General features: G+C 36.9%; 1 protein-coding gene across 24 annotated transcripts in view; it reads right to left on the reverse strand.

Moving 5' to 3' along the window:
- RIMS1 (regulating synaptic membrane exocytosis 1) overlaps nt 1–22,480 on the reverse strand; it is a 302,937-nt gene that overhangs the window by 165,843 nt on the left and 114,614 nt on the right. For 21 of the 24 annotated variants that reach the window (XM_057418890.1, XM_057418888.1, XM_057418863.1 and 18 more), the window contains 2 exons: nt 15,175–15,388; nt 13,547–13,558 (listed from right to left, as the gene is read on the reverse strand). In XM_057418890.1, coding sequence (XP_057274873.1) covers nt 13,547–13,558; nt 15,175–15,388 — 226 coding nt within the window. The remainder of the gene's footprint in view (nt 1–13,546; nt 13,559–15,174; nt 15,389–22,480) is intronic. The other 3 variants (XM_057418891.1, XM_057418867.1, XM_057418889.1) reach the window with 1 other exon arrangement.

Raw genomic sequence — 22,480 nt, forward strand, 5'->3', positions numbered from 1 at the left:
TTTGCAGTTACTCCCTTACTGAAAGGATTACAAAGTTTTTTGGCTTTGGGGTTTTATTTTTTTACATTTCATCTTTGTTGATCCTACCTTCTGAGATGTCCATGGTCTTTTCTCTTAATTTTCCCACCTCTCGCTCCAGGTGCAGAGTCTGAGGCTAAGCTGGTTAAGTGCTATCTGTGCTATCAAGCTCGAGCACAAAGGTATCTCAGTAAATCTGGGATAGAAGATTTGAGGAAGGGGAAGAGAGAATATCAGTGTTCTACAACAAATCTGAGTGGATATCTAAGATTTAATTAAAAAGAAAATCATGGGGGAAACAATGTATTTTTGGTAAGGAAAAGTGCAGATTTTTAGGAAAGTAAAGACTACAGGGTGACTGAGAAAGGGACAAACAACTTTGATTTTGAATATGGAAGATTTTAAAGATAAGGAAAAGGTAAAAGGGGCAGGAAAACGCAATAGGAGTTTTGTGCCAGTGCAAGAATATTATACATTTTTTTGACTTATCTCAACAGTGCACTGTTGACAGCCATTTCACAGACCATACACAGTATCGATCTCGTAAGTTCACTGTCCTGAATTTACAATACTACTGGCAGACCACACAGGGAAAGAGGAGAGTTTCAACAAGGTAAGAAGATGCACAGCAGTGCAGAACATTACAGTTGGGGAATTCATACAGCAATGATGTTTCATTATCAAATGAAGCTACTGTTATAAAAACAGATTCAAAAATTGAGATCAGAACTTTGCTAGGTGATGAGACATTCTGATCTTCTGCACTTACCTGTGTATTCACAGATATCTAACGAGGCTTTGCATTTCCTAAACAAACGAAAGGCATATAGTACAGTGATGACTTAGGGGTATGAAGGGAAGACATAACAGCCAAGGATATCCTGCTTCTTTATGATCAGAAATGGAGGGATGCATACTCCACGGTGGAACAAATATAAGGCCCATGAGCCCTCAGTCCACATTTATAGATGGATCAAGACTTTTTGTGCATACATGTAGTCTATTCAGCAGACACCAGCAACCTTTTCAGTCAGGTAACAGATTATGGACAGATAGATCCCTCTTAAATGCTAGCTCCCCAGGCACTTGAACCCTATATAGAGGAAAGAGAAATGTATTGGCAACTAAGAATTGAACTGCCTTGTTCCCTGCTTGATAAAAGGTAGCCTTCCCATGGGGACAGCTTCCAGAGCTAGTGAGGTCCATCTACTGCTGCCTAAATTTGGATCACCTTTCCTTCATACAGATGTTTTTAATGTTCAGTATTCAGCTATATTCACAGTAGCTGAACACTAAACACAACCTTGTAGGAAGCAGGAATATTTCTGATCATGTGGTACATCTGGCAAACAAATAACTTTTAGATACATCAGCCTTTTGCTAGGTCCAAAAAGTCTGATGATCTTTTAAACTGAAAAGACCATTCTGACCAACTCCTCTGATATCTTTCTGCTCACAGTACCGCTCCTCGCAGTTTTGTTTCATTGTCATGATTCCATCTTTGAACTCTCATTCTTTTAAATTCAGACTATGTAATATAGCCACCAGAATCATCCCAAAGAAACAAATCAACTTGGGTTATTTAAACCCAAAAGAGACATAAAAGACAAATCAGACAACTCCACCCTTATCCATAGACATGGGGTTTTATGAAAGATTTTCTAGAAGATTTTGTTACAGTAATACCTGTTGTTTCTAGAATGTGAGTTTAATCATTAATATGCATTTCTCTCCCTTTCATAATCAATTTTAAATCCATACTGAAATCAGGTCAGTAGACGATGTATTAAAAAAAAAGGTTAGCACTGTTTCAGTCTGGTTGTCTCTAAGTTTTAGATGATTATACTAAAACCAGCGGTTTATCCCAGCTTAAATACAACTGGTTTACTCGAGGTTACACTATTCTGCCCTGCTGTCTTTAATATCTTTCTCTTAATCACTTCAGCTCTTCATTGTCTCTAGAGAAAAGAAGACAGGGTAAGAGGGAAGACTTGCAGGATGTTGTGGCCAAGAAGAAAGAATGTCGAAGAGGACATGGACAAAGAGGTAGAGAGGTTCAAAGCACAGTGAATGGAATAATTAAAGAGGCAAGAACAAGTGGAAGATAAAGTTTCAGACAGAGGCAATAGGAAGATTGTAGGTCAATGCCAGGAATTAAGAGGAAGCAAGTGTCCTGGAAAAAGCAATAAATTTGGGTTCTCATCTTGTCATGAAGGTGATGTATCATTATCATCTATCATTTGAAACTGATGATGTACAGACAAAACTTACTTCAGAGGAAACTACTTCTTTTCCTCAGTTTGTTTTTTTCTTCTGAAAAGAAGGCATTTGGGGATTCAGGTTTTTCTTTCTCTTTTAAGAAAAATACTTTTTGGCAAGCTTTATGTCTCTTCAGGCAAAATCAGCATAAGAGATTAAGAAGACTACACACACGCATGTGCACTATGACAAACCACCTAATAAATGAGCTTACTAGGACTCTTAGTACACAGCAGCAAACAGTGGCAGATTGAATGTGAGACACTAAAGCTCTAAATGGAAACAGAGCAAGTCCAGCAGCTTTTGTAATTATCATGTGGCACTGCAATCTTTTATTTGCAAACCCTTCATCTTTTTTTTGTGTCCTGCCTATTATAAGGAAACAAGAACTATTCTGAACATTAAAGTTCAGCCACTAGAAGAATTTTTATTTTCCCCTCAGCACCAATGATAAGAGTATTGCTAGCCCTATAAGCACTTGTTGCTTGCAGAACGTGACAGAACTGAAAAGTATAAGATTCACACTGAAAGTCATGCTCTGCGTTAAGTCAGACTATAGTGCCAAGTTTTCTGCATCATTTGAATGGCTGTCTTTCAAATCAAATCAAAGCAAATGTGACTCTTCCATTTCTAAATCTACATACATTTACTTATCCTTCATAAGAAATATTACTACAGGGAGAGATTTAAACATTTTGGTTTAAAGAGTTGCTAAGATTACGCCATGTCACTTAATGTGTTAGCACAAGCAGCTTTTATTTATGGAACATTTACAGTATTTGCTATACTTAGTCATCCCAAAGAATTTACAAGAATTTTTTGTAAAAAGAAATTTTTGTAAAAAAAAGTTTTACAAAAAAGAATTTTGTAAATTTTTTGTAAAAAGAATTTACAAGACAGAAGCATAAAGTTGCTGTATACTACATTAATCTTGAACACTGCTCTCTCTCCTTTCTGTTTGAAGGGCTTCTTTTCGCTTCTTTAATACAATACCACATGACATTCAAATCTGAAAAGGAAATGACTGGGCAGCTAAAGTTAGCTATCCAGAAGCCTATAGGACATAAAGAAGCAAAAAAGGTTAAGAGAGTACATACCTTTCAGCTATTCAGTAAGATAAACTGCTAAGAAATAGTAATTATGGTTGAACTATATGGTGGGCAGGTTATATACTTTAAATGACAGAAAAATAAAACCAAGAATAGACGCAAGGGGGAAAATGTGATTCTTCTCAGCCCATACAGTTGTAGTACCTACATTCATAACACAGATACAGCCAAAAAATTGAGTTCTTAGTCACTTATGAGCAGCTGTAAAATAAAACAGTGAAACACTTATTCCTATCAAATTGAAGGCCTTAACGAAGTGAAAGGGTAGGCAGCAAAATATGTGACATGAGCTTTGAGGCAACAGCCAACTTACAAGCAATATAAAGTGTTCTACATCAGGAAGCTCTTCTTGCCATAATTTTGCACTTGCAAAAGAGTGGCTTTTAAAAACAAATGTTAAAGCAGTTAAACCCCAAGTATAACACCTCTGGGGCTAAACTAGAAAGTTCGGTTTATGTTGATGGCTGTTTAGAATTGCCTCTGTGAGCCTCACTTAACTAATTTTCATCCACTTAGTACATGCAAAGTTGCTTTTGCATGATTCTAATTTATTACAGGAGGTATAATGTAACAGTGGGAAGCTAAGTGCAACATTATTGTCTACTGAACTATTACTTATTTATAAATTAGCTTATAATTGAAATAAAGGCTGTTAACAACACTGCCTCAAACCTTGCCATAATATAGTTTTAAAAAGTTGAAGGCAAACAGAAAGATTATCAGAAGCTGAGAACAAAATGAAAAATGAAAGCAAGGTAATAAGGTTGTTGACAACCTGCGTGCCACTGACTCTATAAGGGATCTTCTAACTCTAAAAAAAAAAAAAAAAAAGCAGTGAAAATTAAAAAAAGGATACCTTCCAAAGTAAAGTTTAAAAAATCTGCACTTTACTCTGAAAACAGATATTGTTTCTTGCATCAAATAAAAAAAAAACAAATCCAGTCAGTTCACTAAAAAGACCTGTAACTACATACACTTACGGTCAAAGAAATGAAAGTAATTAAGCAATGGTGAACTGATCCCAGGATAGGCAGAGCAAAAAAAGAAGTGGCTAAGAAAGAGAAAAAAGTTTGAGGACTGCGAAAGGACAGACGGCACAGGCCAGCCTCCCTTAGGCTGCATTAGTGCTGCTGGGGGACAGCTGAAGCTGTGTAAGATCACAGATATCCCCTCTGAAGAAGGTCAATTTATGTAGGAGACAAAAAGCTAAAAAAAATACCTGCTGCTGTATGAACTGTCAGGTTGCCTGTAGGGGAGAGGAGGCGCAGGTTTGTACAGAAGATGCAGACTGAGCGTGTAGAGTTTCATTTGAGATAAGACAAAATACAGGCTTCTAAATGTGTCTACAGGACATCACTGCTGCTGGATTTCCTACTGTAATTAATGACAATCTATAGCAGGATTCAACTGCCTCTATACTGGCATTCAGTTCTACCTGCAGTGCCCTAACATTCCCAAAATAGATGTGGAGCTGCTCAGTATTACACAGGAATTACCTGAGAGCCACCCTTATCTGGGGTAGCTGCTGGAAGCTACAATAAAACACTGCAGTATCTTATACGACACTAGATGCCTAGGGGCTATACTTTCCTAAATGGGCACTACAGGTGGTAAAGGTTCAGAGCAGATTTTGTTCAGTTCAGAACAAGCTGAATCACTCTGAGGCACACCCATCTCCTCCACTAAGTATAATGAAAGCATGAACACAGCTCACATATAAAGTCAGGGTTGTCATCTGGAACTGATTCCTATTCATTCTGACAGGTAAATGTATTGAGTTAATCCCTCTTGGACACCTCACCAACCTCCTCTTTAATAGGCTGCTGAAGTGACCCAGAAAGGCAGCTCTTCTAATGTGAACAATAGGCTCTACCAAATACCTGCTGGTTGATCAGGAAAACATATACTTAGGTGTATAGAACAAAGGGATATAACCTGCAACACAGGATATTCACAGATACAAAAGAGTAAGGTTGTATCTGTACTGAAAGCATAGAGGTAAAAACCAAAATAATATAGGAAATTTTCCTCCATTTAATTCATCTCCAACTTGTTGCTTTTTCTGCAGCATTGCACTTACATGGGCAAGAAGTTGCCTTTGTGGTTGCTTTAACCCACCCACAAAGACAATCAGATCAGTCCCTGAAATCAGCTGGGAAAGCAGGTTTCTAAGCTAAAAGGACTGATTCAAATAATCCTGAAGGGTAAAGCTTTCAGGCTGACACAGATCTGAGAGCAGTTTGCAGGGTGGCCCTTCAGCTGCTCTCTCTCCTTCTGTAGAAGCTATTTGGCAAGTGAAAAAAAGTTACAGAGAGAAAAATTAACTTTGCCAATGCATGCATAGGTCAGTATATATGAGTTTTGATCACTTACCACAGGTTGCAGAGATGCAAGTTACACTGCCATTAATCCCAGCAACATACAAACATTTTCTCTAGAACCATCATGCACATGCTCATCTACTTATAGCAGCAACATCTGCTCATCTGTATAATTAAACCTGTATTTCTCAGTAATACTCAACTTTCTGCAATGTAGTATTTCAAATCATTTTCACAAAACTCACCAATACAAACGGGTTTGCTATGAAAGTCTTCTTTTTATGGGCAAGTTAATTACAAATCTAATAGATCATTGAGAAAATAACATTTCATTCCAAATTTTCTGTAAACCTATTGCATGTAAATTTGTTGATGGGTGTTTTAGTTGGAATACTCAAACTGCACAGCACGTGATGTACTTCAGCCTAAGTAACTTGCAGCTCTTTGGAAATCTCCAGTGGAGTTTAAAAAATGATTGGATTTTATCTGCTTCTTAATGAAATGCAGATTACATTTTGTGTAGATTTTTAGTCTCTTACCAACCATTAAACAACCAGTAACAGATATTTTATAATCACACTTGGGGGGGGGGGTGAATAGGACCCCACAAAACATTACAGAAACTTTGTCTATAGATTTGCTTGCTTGACAGACACATTCCATCCTCAAAATCACATTATATTTAATAAACTCATGTACCTCAGGTTTCTCTATGACAATCCATCCTAAAAACCCTCACTAACTGCAGCACTGGAGATACATAGATGGAAGCATCCATCTGTTAAACAAAATCACAAAACACTCCAAAATGTAAAAAGATACCAGAGATATAAAAACCGAGATGTAAGTATCATTTATCTAGGACATTGCATTGCTCAAAGTACACTGAATTTTAATCCTGGATGAGGATTAAGGTTATTTATAATAAACAGAGAAACAGAGAGAGAGGGAGAACGCAGATTACATCTATTCCTCATAATTACTTTGTCCTCTGAAATTTTTTCTGCTGCTTGTTGGCTTCTCATAATTCCTAATAGGTCATAACCTTTTGAAATCTCTCTTTGCAGCAAGATCTCTTTTTAGCTAAATCTCTTTGGTTTTGGGGTGACAAAATAGCCCCAGAAATCAGTTTGCTGAATTTAGTCTATTTAGCAATGCACATTATTTTGTAACTAGTGAAAACAAAGAATTGTGCCTCTGCACAAAATGATGATATGTAGGATTCTGACTGCCAAATGCGTTCTTGATTGACAGGCCACCTCTCACACAAACAAATGCTGGGTAAGTATATTAACTGTCTGACATCACACAAGTATACACACTAGGCACTTTTACTTAATTTCCATTCAGAGCATTGCACAACACGAACACATTTCCAATGATCAGACTCACTGCACAGACGTACACTGGAAAAGTGGGTTATATCCAGACTTACTCCACCTGCACATGGGTAGAGTGCACTGGCTTCCACATTGTCCTCCAGCTAATATTGCAGATCATTAATTTCAAAGAGCTGTAAAGCTATCCAACAACATGGTCTTATTCCCTAACGTGTTGATATAATAAATATGTGCAAGCCAGATTTCAGAGAACCTAGTCATGGGCAAATGAAAATTACCTATACCTGTCACAGTCTCTGGATTCACCACCTCTTTATTCCAAACTTCCAGATTTTATACTCCAAGATGACTTTACAGACAATTAAATGTGCATAATGGACTGAAAGGACGCAAGAACAGCTCCAAATAAATATGGTGACCTCTCATGCAAAATTGCAACTTGCTATATACAGGTTTTGCATGGATTTAAATCTGAGTTTGCTTTCTTTCTACAGCAACATTACTGGAATCATGTTAAAGTGAATGAAGAGCTGGAGGAGCCAGAAACAGATCTGTGAGTTGACTATGCTTCAAAAGTTATCATCTATATACAGATCAGTCTACATGGATGTCCTAATTTTCAGCAAAGGCACATCAAAATATTAACACAATGTGTACTTCTGGACAAAAAGAAAACCAGACAAATAATTTCAACATTTTCCACTCCAACTCTAGTGAAGCAGACCCAAGTCAGGTAGGAAGATGTTCCTTTTTATTTCCGTACTGACAGCACTGTATTCCCATCTGTGAAAGTAAGCTTTAATCACCATGGAGTTCAACACTGATCTCCCACACCTCAGACAATAGCTGAAGCAGGAGGATACACAGCATTGCTTGGAGAATCACTCAAAGGCTCTCTTGATCTCCAGCTTTATACCACCAACTTAAATGGACCAAACAGAATGTGAGATTGTTAGTGTTAAAATGATAAAAATACTATGCTGAAGGCATATGCTGTTAGGAAAGAGGGCTGCAGTAGCAATGTATTTTCTTGGTCATCAGATGTAGAATTGCATGGCTAGACGGTTAAAGTAGTTGGCTAACAGGTAAACTAACCCTCAATAAGGAACGTAACTGAGTGGTTACTGTTCTAATGCTGACTAAAAGCTATAGTGAGGGGAACAAAAATCAGCTGTCTAATGACACTTCTACAGTCCAACCATTAAATGATGACGTTCTGATCTGATTAACTTCGAAGCACGAGCAACAGCTGCCTGCTTTTCTTTTTGTGTACAAGAAGCAACATTTTTGCCAGCTGTACACTGAAAAACAGGTGTTAAAAATCAAACACATTGCTGCAGCAAACTGGGTGGAAAGCAAGCTGATTTTAAAAATATACTTTAAAAAAAATAACTCTTGGATTTTTTTGCAAGTGAAATAAGTTCCTAGAAAGCAGAGGCCAGTGTTCCACACCTTACTTGAGATAGAATTCCTCAGTTTGTTGCTGGACTGCTGTTTGGGGTTTTTTCTTTTTTTTCCTATTATCTGCTGAAAGCAGAAATTCCAGGGAGCGATAACTGAAAATGCGTGCTTCTTTCCTGATGCATACAAACCCCAGGTCTTTTAGGAAACAAATAATGTTGAATGTTAGAGAGAGAGAATTTATCTCCTATCACTTTGCAATTTGATTTGCAATCTTATTTCTTTCTGATGGATTTTTTTATTGTTGTTCTGCAGCAGTATTAGTCAGAATTTCACACAAATTAGCCTTTTAACGAACAAATTGACAAAAGAGTTCTGTGAAAGGGATGTAAAAACACTCCTGACAATCCAGACATTTTGTTCTGGCAATATTAACAACTTCTGTTAAAACCAACAGTACACAGCTGAATTGCATGGCATATGCACTCAAGTTAGTAAGGCTTAAATTAGCAAGTCATTATGTAAGGAAATTTGAAGCATAATTTAAAGGAACTAAATGACAAACACCCTGTAAAAATACCTGACACACAATTAGGGAAATGTTTCCAAGTTGTCTTTCTTTACAAGTATAAATCACTGACATTATACTAAAATGAAAACAATTTCAGTGAAAGCCAGATCAGAAATATGAATCTCCAGTATCTCAGCACTGAGAACTGGCATTACTTTCTGCAGCCGCATACCACTAAGTTCAGTTAAATCAATTCCATTCTATTTACAATGTATTTTACATCCTGATTTCCCCTCAGTTGTCCTTATGTATGCAAACAGAAAAATGTGTAAGCAAACAGCTCTATTCTGCGCAACTAACATTTCAGGAAAACACAGGAAACAGTGGCAAAACTGTCTTTCATCACTTGCTCTCAATTCTTTTCATTTTAAACTTCATCAAAGCTTGTAATCTTAATGAAATCTTTAGAATGGTAGACTGATTTCTACAGATAAATATTTAGCTTAATCTGGAACATGGAACTTCCACTTAACTGACAATATCATACAAATTGCACTTAGTTCAATACACCCACAGCACCTCACAAAAAACTTTAATTTTGATCCAAAGAAACTGCATACACTCATTCAAGACTACTTTTGTAATCCAAAATGTATCTCCTTTTCTGTAAGGAGAAACAGAGCCATACGACTTCATACATCAGATGCTTTACAAAGGAAACACATTGCCTAACCAAATATTAGGAAGAGGTTTTACAGGAATGATGCAAGGAAAAAAAGCTGTATTTTCAGGTGTTTTTTTTTTTCTCTAAAGGCTGTGGTACCACTGGAGAGAAGAACAGAGCAAGCAGGAGTACTGAGCCAGAGCTCTGCCCACTCCTTGCCAAACCAGGGAGAAGCTCCAGCGGGATATTTTGCTGGCTTCTCCACTGCCTAATAACCCCGATAGTTCGTATCAGAGGGGAGAGTGAATGGAATGGAAAGAATTAAAATGCTGGTGTACGAAACACAACTTGAAGGATCCAGAGTGAAAGTGCAGACACACTCTAAGGCACTGACAACACCTAGAAAACCTTGTACCAAATTAAAAGTAGCTTTTCTCTAAGCACCTACATGACTTCCTTCTGAAATGAAGTCTCACGTAAAATTCTGTACTACTAACATTCTCCCTTCTTTAGAAGTATGCAGAAATGCACAGGGGTCACAGTGAATGGGTTGCCACATTCACATAACGTTTCTGAATACTAAGGTAACATGAAGGAAAACATTTGCCCTTTTTCTGTACATCAGAGAACTGCCAACTGTTTTCAAACCCAGTATTATCGGTAATATTATTAACAATAAATACTCTCACTGTACAACTACATTTAAGCCTGATTTGAATAAACAGACTAGCTATCAGTCTTCTTATCTGACAGTGCTCCCATTAAATGTGGCCTGTCTTCAACCATATGAAGATCAAGCAGGCTCTGGTGAAAAGTATGAAAAGCTAACCAATACTCAAAGAATATGGAAGAACTCAAGACACATATTTAGGTGTACATTTTGACATATTAGAATAAGAATCATGGCAAATTATGTGCCTCATTAGGCCACTAGGATGTACCAGTTATTGCCAATTAATTTAGTAAGCATACTGGAGTCATGTCTTGACAAACCTAAGATGCCAACTAACACTCACACTACAAGGAATGAATGCTTTGGGATGTCCTTTATTATTTTAAATGAACAGAGCACATACGCTACGTATTTTTGAAACAGTCCTTCAAATACATTTGGTTACTTACTTGGAAAGGTGAAGAACAGCTTCAAAAAGTATTACATTATTTATACCCCATTTTAAAAGTATTTAGCTAGAAGTAACAGTTCTCTTCAGGACCTAATACACTCCTCTATAGCCACAAACAACTACATTGCTTAAATCCTTTCCTAAACTTCTCAAATTTAACCTTTAAAATGGAAACATTTCCCAAGGCTTTACTCTTCTGATTGCAAAATCTTCTTCCAAGCCAAGAGCATTTACGGCCAAGTTACACCCAATCGGCCTTCTGCATTTACTATCCTCTTGACGGAAGGTTATTTTTATTGTTTAAAATTAATATATTTCTCGATATCAGTTATGATTACTCTAGCTTTTGTCCCCCTAGTCTCTAGTCTTCTCCCATATAAACAGCTTTTTATTTCTTTGACCATCCTCTGCATGACTTTCTTTGCGCCTATCACAGTTTGTATTTGTCAAAGCTGGGTAACACATGTTACACAACCTCCAGGTGAGGTCTCATTAATTCTGCAACTCTACATGAAATAACTCGAATCTATGACAATGCTTGACTTTTCCTGGAATTGGTATCACACACTTCATCATCCTTTCCAACTGATGCACTCTTAACTTGTAGGAACTTGGTGCATGTGTTTTAATATTAATATAATTTATTGTGGTAAAAATTCATGTGGAGAGAACAAGGCTCATATAAACATGTTTAAAAAGTCTTTACTAAGATTAAACTCATCAGATATAGAAGGGTTTGTCCCTATATGTAGATTAATCAAGAATGTTGAGCCACTGCAAATAATAACAAAATATTTTTCTCATGTTGCTTTACATGAGTTATACCAGTTGTTCTGCTTACAAAGGATGTTATTTGCTAGATATGTGTTAATGTTTTCTAACTAATTTGTTCTATATATTTCATTAGCTTTCAGAGACAAGCACTGCTAAAACAATTGTACTTTATAAAAAAGTTTCCCAGGTTCCTCACACAATCAGGACTAACTATTGGATACTCTTCCTCTGACTCCCTTAACTTTTCAGCTGTTAAAGAGATGTAGCTTAGCTTCATCACAAGGTACAGAAGATATTTTCAAGTATATTATTGGGGCATTTTCTTGGCATGTGGAAGCTTGGAGTTCAACACCACAAAACCTAAACCAAGGCAAGGGCAAACTGTAAGAGTATTTTTAACTGAACTTAGGACAATCCAAATGAGTCAGGTACATCTTCAGGAAACATGTCTTCAGAGCACTTCAGTGGAGTCTAGTTTCTGCATCCCAAATGACATTTTTCAAAGATGAGCACCTAAGCTGTCACCTTATTAAAGGCACATTCTCTACTCTATGTGGACTATCACTATTTCAGTTATCTAGCAAAGTTTTTGTCCCAGATTGAAGCATGAAGGATGCCTCAAGCACATAAGCAAGTCAGATGAAGTTCTGCCTGTATTGCTCTCCAAAACCTACGTGGCTCAATCGTACCTAAATGGCACTTATGGCATTTAAGAGCTTTGCTGTTTTTGGCCCTGAAGACGACTGTTTCAAGTGCACTAGCCTTTTAATACACACCCATGGATGCATCAGTGATGCACTGCATTAGTAAGACATTAGTTACCAAGCTGAAACTTCTCCAACTCTATCCTAAGTGATTACATGAATAGAATGGAAAAGATCTGGAAGTCCCAGATTATTTCAGCGCTTTCTTCAGAGTACTACACCAAAAACAGTGGAATGAAGCTGTAGTGAGTTATACTTCATAACCATTAGAAAAACAACCTTGCTCTTAGAACACTGCTGCCTTAGGAAAAAAATCTACCACAATATGCAGGTGAGATAGAAATAATTTTCTCTGAGCGTTACAGAGTATAAAACTATAAAAGCTTACATTTATGCTATAATTCAAGTTGGGGCATACCACCACTTCGTAATACAAGTATAACACCACCATCCACATGTCCGAAACTACATTGGTTTCTAATGACTTTACACTTGTCTCAGCTGCTGACTAATTCCCACTACCTAAGTCTCCAAGTTAAAATACCACGTTTTGCAAACCTGCCTGAGAAGAGGCTGTAAGTGAACATGCACTGTTCTGCTGAAGTATTACTATCCCTTTCTCTATACACAGGATGCAGAGATGAACAGGGAACTACCCTCATGTATCTCAGATACGGCACAGCAGCACAGACATTAGTAGTGCGTATGCCAGTACTTGATCCTAAAAGGTTTGCAAATTTTTTAAATGGCAATTACACATTTGCAAAGCATTCCCTCTATCTTGCTCACTGTATCTGTGTCCAGCTTTAAGAGGTTAAACTTTGCCTATGTGTATTATTCCAAATGTAAAGTAAAAAGCTGATTTCACAAGAATTCCCTGAATTTCTGCTGCAGCCAATGAAACACAGCAAACCACATAAATCAATGTAAAATTACAATTAAAATACTAAATTAGATTTCCTGAACATGATGGAAGGACCTTTCATTGAAATAGTCAAGATGTTAACCAAAGACATTTTTACGAACTAAAGCTTTATTACACTTTATTACCTCCTCTATTTTATAGCCTATTAATAATTCTAAGTTCTTAACTGATTTCTTTTATTGTCCCAATTTTGACAACAGTCTCCAGTTTGTTTGCTGAGCTATCTCTGAAGCCTGTGTTAAGCTAGGGGATAGGCAGGGCCTAGATGTTAGGACTCCTGTACTTCCCCCCTCCCCTTTAGATGACTAAAATTTCAGTTCAGTTTTTTACATTAAAGTGTTTCCCAGATAACTAACAACAATATAATAATAAATGATAAAAAGCATGGATTCTAACCACTTTGTCCTCCTTTGGGAAAGCATCCAAGGAAGCAGAATAAAAAGAGAAAAGAAAAAAAAGAAGAGAAAAAGAATAAAATAGGCAAGTATTAATAGACAGATTTCAAAGAAATGCAATTCTAGTAACTCTCTACAAAGAGATTAAAACATAAAATTTCGAAGAAAAAATAAAAAAGCTTTAAATAAAAAGATGACATTACTGCATATGTAGAAATCATGTTTTCCCATCCTAAGCCACAGAAGCATAAACAGAACAAACAAAAGGCAAGTTACAAATGAATGAAAGTACAAACACTTCTTCATTTCTGTGACTTGAAACAGTGGGTAAAAAATAATTACAATACATTCCATCTTTTTCTGAGTAAAGATACACTGTAAGATACACAGTCTAATTAATAGTATAACATATCAAAGTAAACAGTATTTTCGTAGACTTGCTCTAATGACACCACCTATGGGTGATGCAATGTAATGCATCTATTTGTATTGAATGCATCTGTTTATATGTTGAAGTATGAACATCTGAATATTTTTGTCCAATGTGCCTATGTAACTTTTTCAGAATGTGAATGTAATTTAATAGACTCACAAATACATCACAGCTACAGAAAACTTCCACATAAAGATTAAATGCATTTTTTTCTCGGGATTTTTTTGTTGTTGTTTACATGAAAGTTCAGAAGCCCTATTCTGTTGATGTTTAGCACAAAGAAAGTGAAAGGCCATAAACTAGTTCTATTGAGAACACGATTATCTGTCATAAAATTCGTGACCATTTTTAACTGAATTTGTTTTGAGACAAAGAGCATTGATGCATTTCCCCTTCAAAAGATTGGCACCTTAAAGCCATATAAGAAAGTTATTCCATCTCATGATAGATAAAAAAACCTTAGTCATGCAATAAAAAAAAAACATTTTATAACACACGATAGTCCTAAATGATCAGCTAAAAATAATCACTGGGTAATGGTCTTCCAAACACAGAGCCAGCCACTCATATACAAGTGAGTAGCCAGTTCTTTGGAGCGGACTGACTGAACAGAGGGTATTCTTTGATACCCTCTGTTTTTATGGACAGCTACTGCAGCTAACTGCGTGTGGACCAGAGGGAGAAAGATTTCTCTCACCTGACAGTAGGATACCCAACCCAGATTAATCTACAGTTTTACTTTTTAAATAAATTTAAAATAAATTGACATAACACTATCACTGTGTTGCTGGATAAGTTTTTACCCCCAAGATTAACTGATTTTATGTAAGAAAAATCTATAAATGTATATTAAAAGCTCTATAGAAGAAATCTAAAATTAAATTAGTTCAATAAAAAATTATCAATGTGGCTTTGCACCTGAGCAAAACAGTTTCCTCTTCCATTCTATGCAAAACGAGAATATTTTCAAGCTATCACACACCATGTGTTCCTCTTTTTCTTTAATTGACTCAATGAATTCTAAGAATTGCCATAATCATTAAATACATTATTCTACTTTATACACACCTCATAATGAAGTGATGAATGAGACACTTAAGTAAAATGAAGCATGAAATGCCAAACTTAAGGTGAACAATCTGCAGCGTGACAATGTCAAGGAAGCTTTTTCTAAGAGTACACATCAGAAGACTTACATTGTTTGATCGCAGAGAGACACGACCTCCACATCGAGCACAAAACTTGGTCCGGCAATAAGAGCATAAATGGCCACAACCATCTGCAAACTTTGTTTTATGACAGATTCCACATGTTGGAGCATCATCCTTGTGCTCTCCCTGGTAACGGCGGGCTTCTTCCCCTATCTTTCTTACTTGCTCTTTATAGCTTTCAAACTGTTGATGCAACCTCCTGCATAGATGAGAAAAAAATTTATATAGCAAGAATAGGAGGAAATACTAATACTGTGTATTTCTTTCTTTCAGTTTATAACGCTACCTAACATTCTTGGCATGTTTACAATAGTAAATGTACCTCTTACAAAATACACACTGCACATGGAAAACTGTATAGGAGAATCTGAAGGAGAAAAATAACAGACACATGTACTCCTATTATGCTTTCTTCAAAGCTCATGAGCAAATCGCTTCACTTTAACAGAAACTGATCCCAATATAACAAGTCAAAAATCGCAAAGTCTTAAACAGAGGTATCTACCAGGTACAGAATAAAAGCAGAAATATAAATGCCTGAGCAAATTTGCATTGTTTTTAATCAATGTTTTTTATACACCAGGAGTAACAAATCAATCTTCATTTACAGTATCACACTTCTGTTTTTGAAACCTGAGTTACTAACACATGACTTAAAGATTCCAAAACACACTCAACAATCACACCGGCTATACAAGAATCTGAGAAAAAATTTCTGTGTCAAATCTCCATATTAACAATCCATTGTATTTTCTTTTGTTAGGTATGAGAGACTACTTAAGGTTTGCTGTCCGTCATTACATACATTAATGAGGGACAGACTTCCAGCTTAGCTGTAGGAGTACATAGATGCATTAATAGGTATATTGCTTTCCTAAAATCTGGCTTTCAAAGAAGTAGCACTTTTTCTCCAGCTGCCCCAAATAACAAGCAGCCTGACACTACACCAATCAACTGGCTAAGCATCCTGCTACCCAAAAGACCCAGTTTCTAATCACAAGCTCAGCAAAAGGCACTCAGCCCTCCAGCCTTCTCTTCCCCTTCTGTGGGGAACAATAACAATTAAATACTTAGTGATAAATTCTTTCTTATCATATTATCTCTGAGGAAAATCAAGCTCTCCTGTTGGTTTCTATGAGATTTTCTTGGCAAAGATAAAGTTTCAGATGGGTACCAGATAAAGGTCCAGACACTTCCAAAAGGGGCAATCAGTTCCTCTCCTACCCCTGGCTGCATGCCTGTTCCTTAGGCCCTGATACGGACATTCACCAGAGCCCTCTCAGTGAGCTAACCCATGAACCTGAACCAACAGAAAATTCTCCTACAGAAGAGGGGGGGGGAGGAATCAAAACAAAATTGTTTTCCCATCATTTTGCTCTCTGCATCACCCCACTCTGAGCAGGGCACTGGAGACCTGTGAGGAACGTAGGACGTGAGATCCTGAAGCCAGAAATTAAAAGAACCAGTAAAGGGCAGTATCACCCTTTTTGCAGCAATGAGCTCAGCTGCTACGAAGCTTAATTTACCTCACTCTGAAGCTTAATAAACTATCCAACTTCAGCTATCGACTATCTTACTATCCATCAAATTTTACAAGAAACATTTCTGTGGGTGTACCAGGACAGCACTGTAACTCCTGACCTGTATTTTCAGAAGCTTGAGCAAAGATTTTAGACAGCCTAAGGAGGAGAATCTAACAGGCACATTTAACAACTCAGTCTTTTCACCACGCTATATGCAACCCCCCAAGCTTCTCACCCACATTTCCAGATGTTGCTTCAAATCTACATCTTCATAGCTGACATTTCAAAAAAATCATGAACAGCTAAATCCATTATTAGCAGCAACAGGGAATCTTGAGTTTAATAAATAACAGTAGGTTTGCTGTCTATAGAGGTCTTGATGATATCCTTCATCTCCACTACCTGCTCTGAGCTACCTGCTCCCTTAGCATTGAGACTTCCAGCACTTAACCAATGTATTTCTAGTGAGACAATTCTGTGTTTCTGTGGGATTTTCTGTGTGGTGGACTTGTTTGACCTTTAAGATATAAGTAATCAGCGTTATCTGTATGAAATATTGTTTTCGTGAAGCAGATATTTTTATTTTAAGATGATATTTAAGCCTAGAAAATGGTACTTCAACATATATAACAGGAATCATGATAAATACACATAATCCATTTGGACACTACTAAAATCAACGAACTCCCACACTAAAAACAGAGACTTCAGACGAGCACATTCTGATGAGGATGCAGCAATAGCAAAAGCTATGAGGCCAAATAATCTGTTCTCCCCACTACCAATATGACGCATTATACATAATGCTTTATGCTAATGAAAAACCTGACAGAAGTAAGTAAAAGGGTTTTTTTCTTTTTGTTTTATTATTATTTTATACTAACCTGCTTGAAAAAACTTTTCATTATTGAGTCAGATGAAAAAAGTAGGTCAACAGAATTAGGCAAAATACTGGAGAAACTTAATACTTTTGGCCACATTATTGGATTACACATGTGATTTAACTTATCTTACACAGCTGCTCACAATACATAAAAACAATTGAAGATATTCAGCAATTTGTATAATAACCAGCTTAAAGAATGTAATTAAATAATGGAGAGGTCTATAGGTAAACTGCTTATTACATCAAATTTTCAATTAAGAAATACAACCTTGGAAGTGAAATTCAGTTCTTCTCCACTACAGCAAGACTAAAAGCTCTGGCTCTTCACTAACGTGGAAAGGGAAGAGTAAGCACTGACCCCCTTCCTGTTCTTTTCCAATTAGACAATCTACATCTGAATTTTTTCCTATCTCATATGAAGCTTAGGAAGTGTATTAATAAAATCATGGTTTGCCCTTCTGTGTGCACAAAGGGATAGATGAACACACTAGCAATAAAGCAAAACCTAAGTGAGAGATTTCACTTCTAACTAATAAGTATCACTTATATACAGATTTCTTAGTTTCTGCATCAGTGTCAGACTCTTTTTACCATGAGGTGTTCAAACCCAAGTACTTATATTGCATGTCACATTACTCACTAATGGTGAAAACCTAACATTTTACCTGCAGAAGGAATGGAACTGGAGAAAAATGTTGAAGAGTTCACAGAGCAAAAACAATCTTAACCAGCCCATGGCAGGTCTGGTTCAATTACTTCTTTTGCAAGTTTTCAACCACCTTTCCCAGCTTTTTCAGGAAGGACAGGACCTCTGTGTCTCTGTCTATTTTATAATGGTGGCAGGAAATCCCTCTCAAGAGTTTTGCCTTATACAGAAACATATTAAGAATTAAGCAAGTACTAAAATACAGACAGGTATTTTTTTCAAGGTTGCTCCTTCATTTCCATGCAATAAAGCACATTTTCATTAAATGCAAGGAAAATTTAAGTCTATTAAATATTCCTTAACGTAGGCAAACACCTAAAGGTTAGGTTAAAGACTCAATATCAGCATATGATATAACAGCTTGGGGGACCCTGGAGGTAGATACCAATTCAATTCTTCTGACAGAAAGAGCACCCAGGCTACTATGTAAGAGGAATAATATAAGCATATACCCACATCCTTTTTCATCATGCACCCCAAAATTCATCTAGTTCTACTACTGAGGTCAATGGCATAGCCAAAAAGGGGAGATTTCCTCACCCACACAGCCTACAAAGATGAAGAGTTAAATAAAAAAAGCAAAATATTAGAACAAAAAATAGAGGAAACTATCTCAGGACTTAACACTGGACAGACTGAAAATTTACATATTTGCATTTTTCATATTGCTGAACTAGAATTCCCTTAATCTTTGTTCTGTATGTTTTTAACATACTGCCTCAACAGAATGAAACTTTGGGTACCTTCAAGAGCACCTCTTTATAACATTTATGTGTGAAACTTCTTTGTTTACTAGAAACACACAAGGCCTGTGGCTTTGGAACTATTCAGATCGCCAATGGCATCATCTGATGGCCCAAGATTTCCTACTGATACACCTTTTATTATGTAGTAAGCTTACTTACCAGGCAGGAAAGACCTCTCCACACATAGGATTAAAACCATTCTCCTCTTCATCGAGAAACAATGGAAAAATATCTACAAATGCAGCAATACATTTGAGAACATAGCCCAGAGAAGTCGAGAAACTTGACTGATAAGCTTCCTTAAACGTCATTGTCAACTTCACTTGCGCAGACCTCACATCACCCAACACAACAGCTGCATTCACGTAAGCAGGCTCTGCTGGTGAAGGTGCCTGCGGGTTCACATTCGCATAGGTGGCACATATGTGTGTGACCAAAGATCATACAATGGGTGAACAGGACTGAGAGTTATTTGTTGTTGCTAAAGTTCTGGAAGAGACTGAGCCGCCTGGAGAGGCACATCAGCCTCAGAACTTTACCACACCTACATGAGAGGCTGACACCTCTCACCTGAGAGGTGAAAGACAAACACCAATATACAGTTTTCATGCGTAGAGTGAAAGATTTGATCCATTCACTTTTACAGTGTACATATAAATCAACATATGTGGAGGTTTCTAGGGGGTTTTCCCCAAGAAAACCTGCTGGGTTCTTCTCCCCGTAAAAGCATTTCACAAAAAAAAATACTTTAGCTACGTGTCATACATGTACCACACTTTCAATTGAATATTCAGTATTTTGTATCAACAGTGTTTGTGTAAACTAGTAAAAAAAAATAGTGATAGGCAGTTCTGCAAAGCTTTACTCATGTCTTTGTGAACTTACTTAAAACTGTAAGCCTTGGAGGATGCTCATGGTATAAATTTCTCACATACCTTAAACTTCTCAGACAGTTTACTGATTCCGTAAAGACAGATGGACAAATAGACACTGCAGTAACTTATAACACTGACTGAGCAGAAAGTGGAATATCAAACCACACCAAGTTATAATTTATGTTGTTGGGTTCTTTTGAGGTGGCCCAAATGCATACGTACTCTGCAATCATCTCCACTAAGCATATATTGAAATTATGCTCCAAGAATGTTTTTTTCTTATTAGAAAGCTATGATACTGCTTTCTTGCAGTAACTTAGTGTTGTCTTTGCAGTAACATAGTATTGTTTTAAATTACTGTAGTGTACACCTATCTGAACTATTTGCACATAAACACTGAAGATTAAAAAGTGACAAAATGGAGCACTTGCTTATTTATGTTCTGGCTGCATATATTTTCCAAAAATGCCAAATATTTGGGTCACCTTTACACACAGTTACTTTTTAAATGTAGCATGAAATTGTATTTTTAACTTACAGTTCCAGCAGATGGCACTACAGGTTGCATTTTCACCCTCTCAGCTCAATTCAAACGAATTCAGTCTTGGAATCCTAAGTATATGATGTAACGTTATAAAAATATTATGCCCTCTCATGAGTTCATGTTAGTAGAAAAAGTGCCCCCTTCTAAGTGATGTAGCCTTAAGTAACTATCCACCAGCAGCTACTGCATGTATGAAAAAAGCTTAGCAAAATGCAATACTTTGCCCTGCTCACCCCTGGCACAAAACCACAAATCACACTGAACTTAAATAAGTCTTTTGTTTTGTTTTGTTTTTTTTCATAAAACGAGACTTCTGCCAAGTTTTGTTGTTAGCATTCTTTTTTTATGGTAAATAAAATAAAAAAAAACATACTCAAGAATGCAAACTCACATTAGTTTCCACACATTGTCTGGTGCTGTAGATGCTCAACAGACTAACACTTCATGAACATGATGGCAAAGCACTCCTGGATATTTAATATGCCCATGAAGGCAATGGCTAGATCTAAAAACTTGCAGACAAACTTTAAGCAGCTACACTGAAGTTGTGATCTGAAAACCACGGATGAGCAGCTCCATAAAGCTGGAAGCAGCTTGGTCTCACCTGCTGCCTCGCCGTGCTGCCAGAGCTGCAAGTACTCATCTCACACCAGTGTTCCCAGGGGGAACAGCACAGGACCCAGCTTTTCACCTCAGCCCCATGAACACCTTAGCTAGGAAAAGCTGTCAACTTGTGATGGGGTTTCGGAATACATGCTTTAAACAACAAAGCCAAGACAGGCAACCTTAGCAAGACCCTATGGATAGCTTTGTCTGAGTAAAGGGAAAAAAGGAGCTTAGGGAGAATCTAGCATGTGTTGACTAGAAGAACAGCTGAATTCCAGTGAAGAAGTCTAGATATATTTGCTAGTTACTGCATGCACCATCATATCACATATAAATCCATTATTAAAATTTATATTGTCTGCACAAGTAGGACAAATTAAGGTTGAACAGTAAATAAAGGAATCTAACTCTTTCAGCTCCCAGCGCTTGACATAGCAGTATTAATGTATTTGAAGCCTATATTTGAAATCCAGGATTTTTTTCTCATTTTTGGGGTGCGCTGCTATTTAGTATGGATGATACCTGGTTTGGTTGTTTCGTGAAGATCAAAGAACTGCTGAATGTATTCATATTGCAAAACACTGAGTTTTGCATTATGTTCTTCTGAGTGAATCTGGATGTGTTTAATATTCCTTTATTATTGCTTTTGCTGTAACTTTTATTCAGTGGGAGCTGCCACTTAAAAAGCAGAGTATAGTCTTAGTCTTTCATACAAATGCTTGCTAAAGGCAAGCAACTCAAGTTGTAAAACAGGTAGCAACGCAATTAATCAGCTAATCTTTAGAGCAAAAAAGGCCATGTTTGTGTAAGAGTAATAGAAGCAACCACAAATGGAAGAGTTAATGGCTTCCATGTCTTGAGAGTGTTGGGTTTTCTTCTCCAGAAACTGGCTGCTTCTAGCCCTTTTGCTATTGCCTGCTTTCCACCTTCTTAGTTTTCTGTTACTTGCCACCTATTTGACCTTTCCCTGTTCATATTTCCTGTAGGTATCATCTCTCCCTCCTACACAATTTTTCAACAAATATATCACAATAATTATTATATAAAAAATATAGCAGATTCTATGTCCTATAAGAAAACAACAAATATTCCTCAAGATCTCATATTTTACATGGCCTGAAGGTTTCTTCCGTCTACCCTGTTCATTCAACACACCATTATGGATCAACTCTATTACTCTCTCAACTGGATCTTTGCCCATAATATTTTTCACCTCACCAGCAATCACCTGAATCCAGCTCAGCACCAGCCCTTTTTCCTCCACATGCCAAGATCTTTTCTTCCTCCGTGCTTTATTGGTGCAAACACAAATTTAACCACACTGGTAATTCACAGGTCTGTTTCTCTACCTCACATTTGCCTCCTCTTGTCCAAACCAAAGTGTTTGGCATAGATTACTCCTATC

Source organism: Pezoporus wallicus, unplaced genomic scaffold, assembly GCF_028554395.1.
Source record: "Pezoporus wallicus isolate ANWC-B61680 ecotype Strahan unplaced genomic scaffold, APGP_CSIRO_Pwel_v1 contig_4901, whole genome shotgun sequence".
In the NCBI taxonomy this organism is placed as follows: domain Eukaryota; kingdom Metazoa; phylum Chordata; class Aves; order Psittaciformes; family Psittacidae; genus Pezoporus; species Pezoporus wallicus.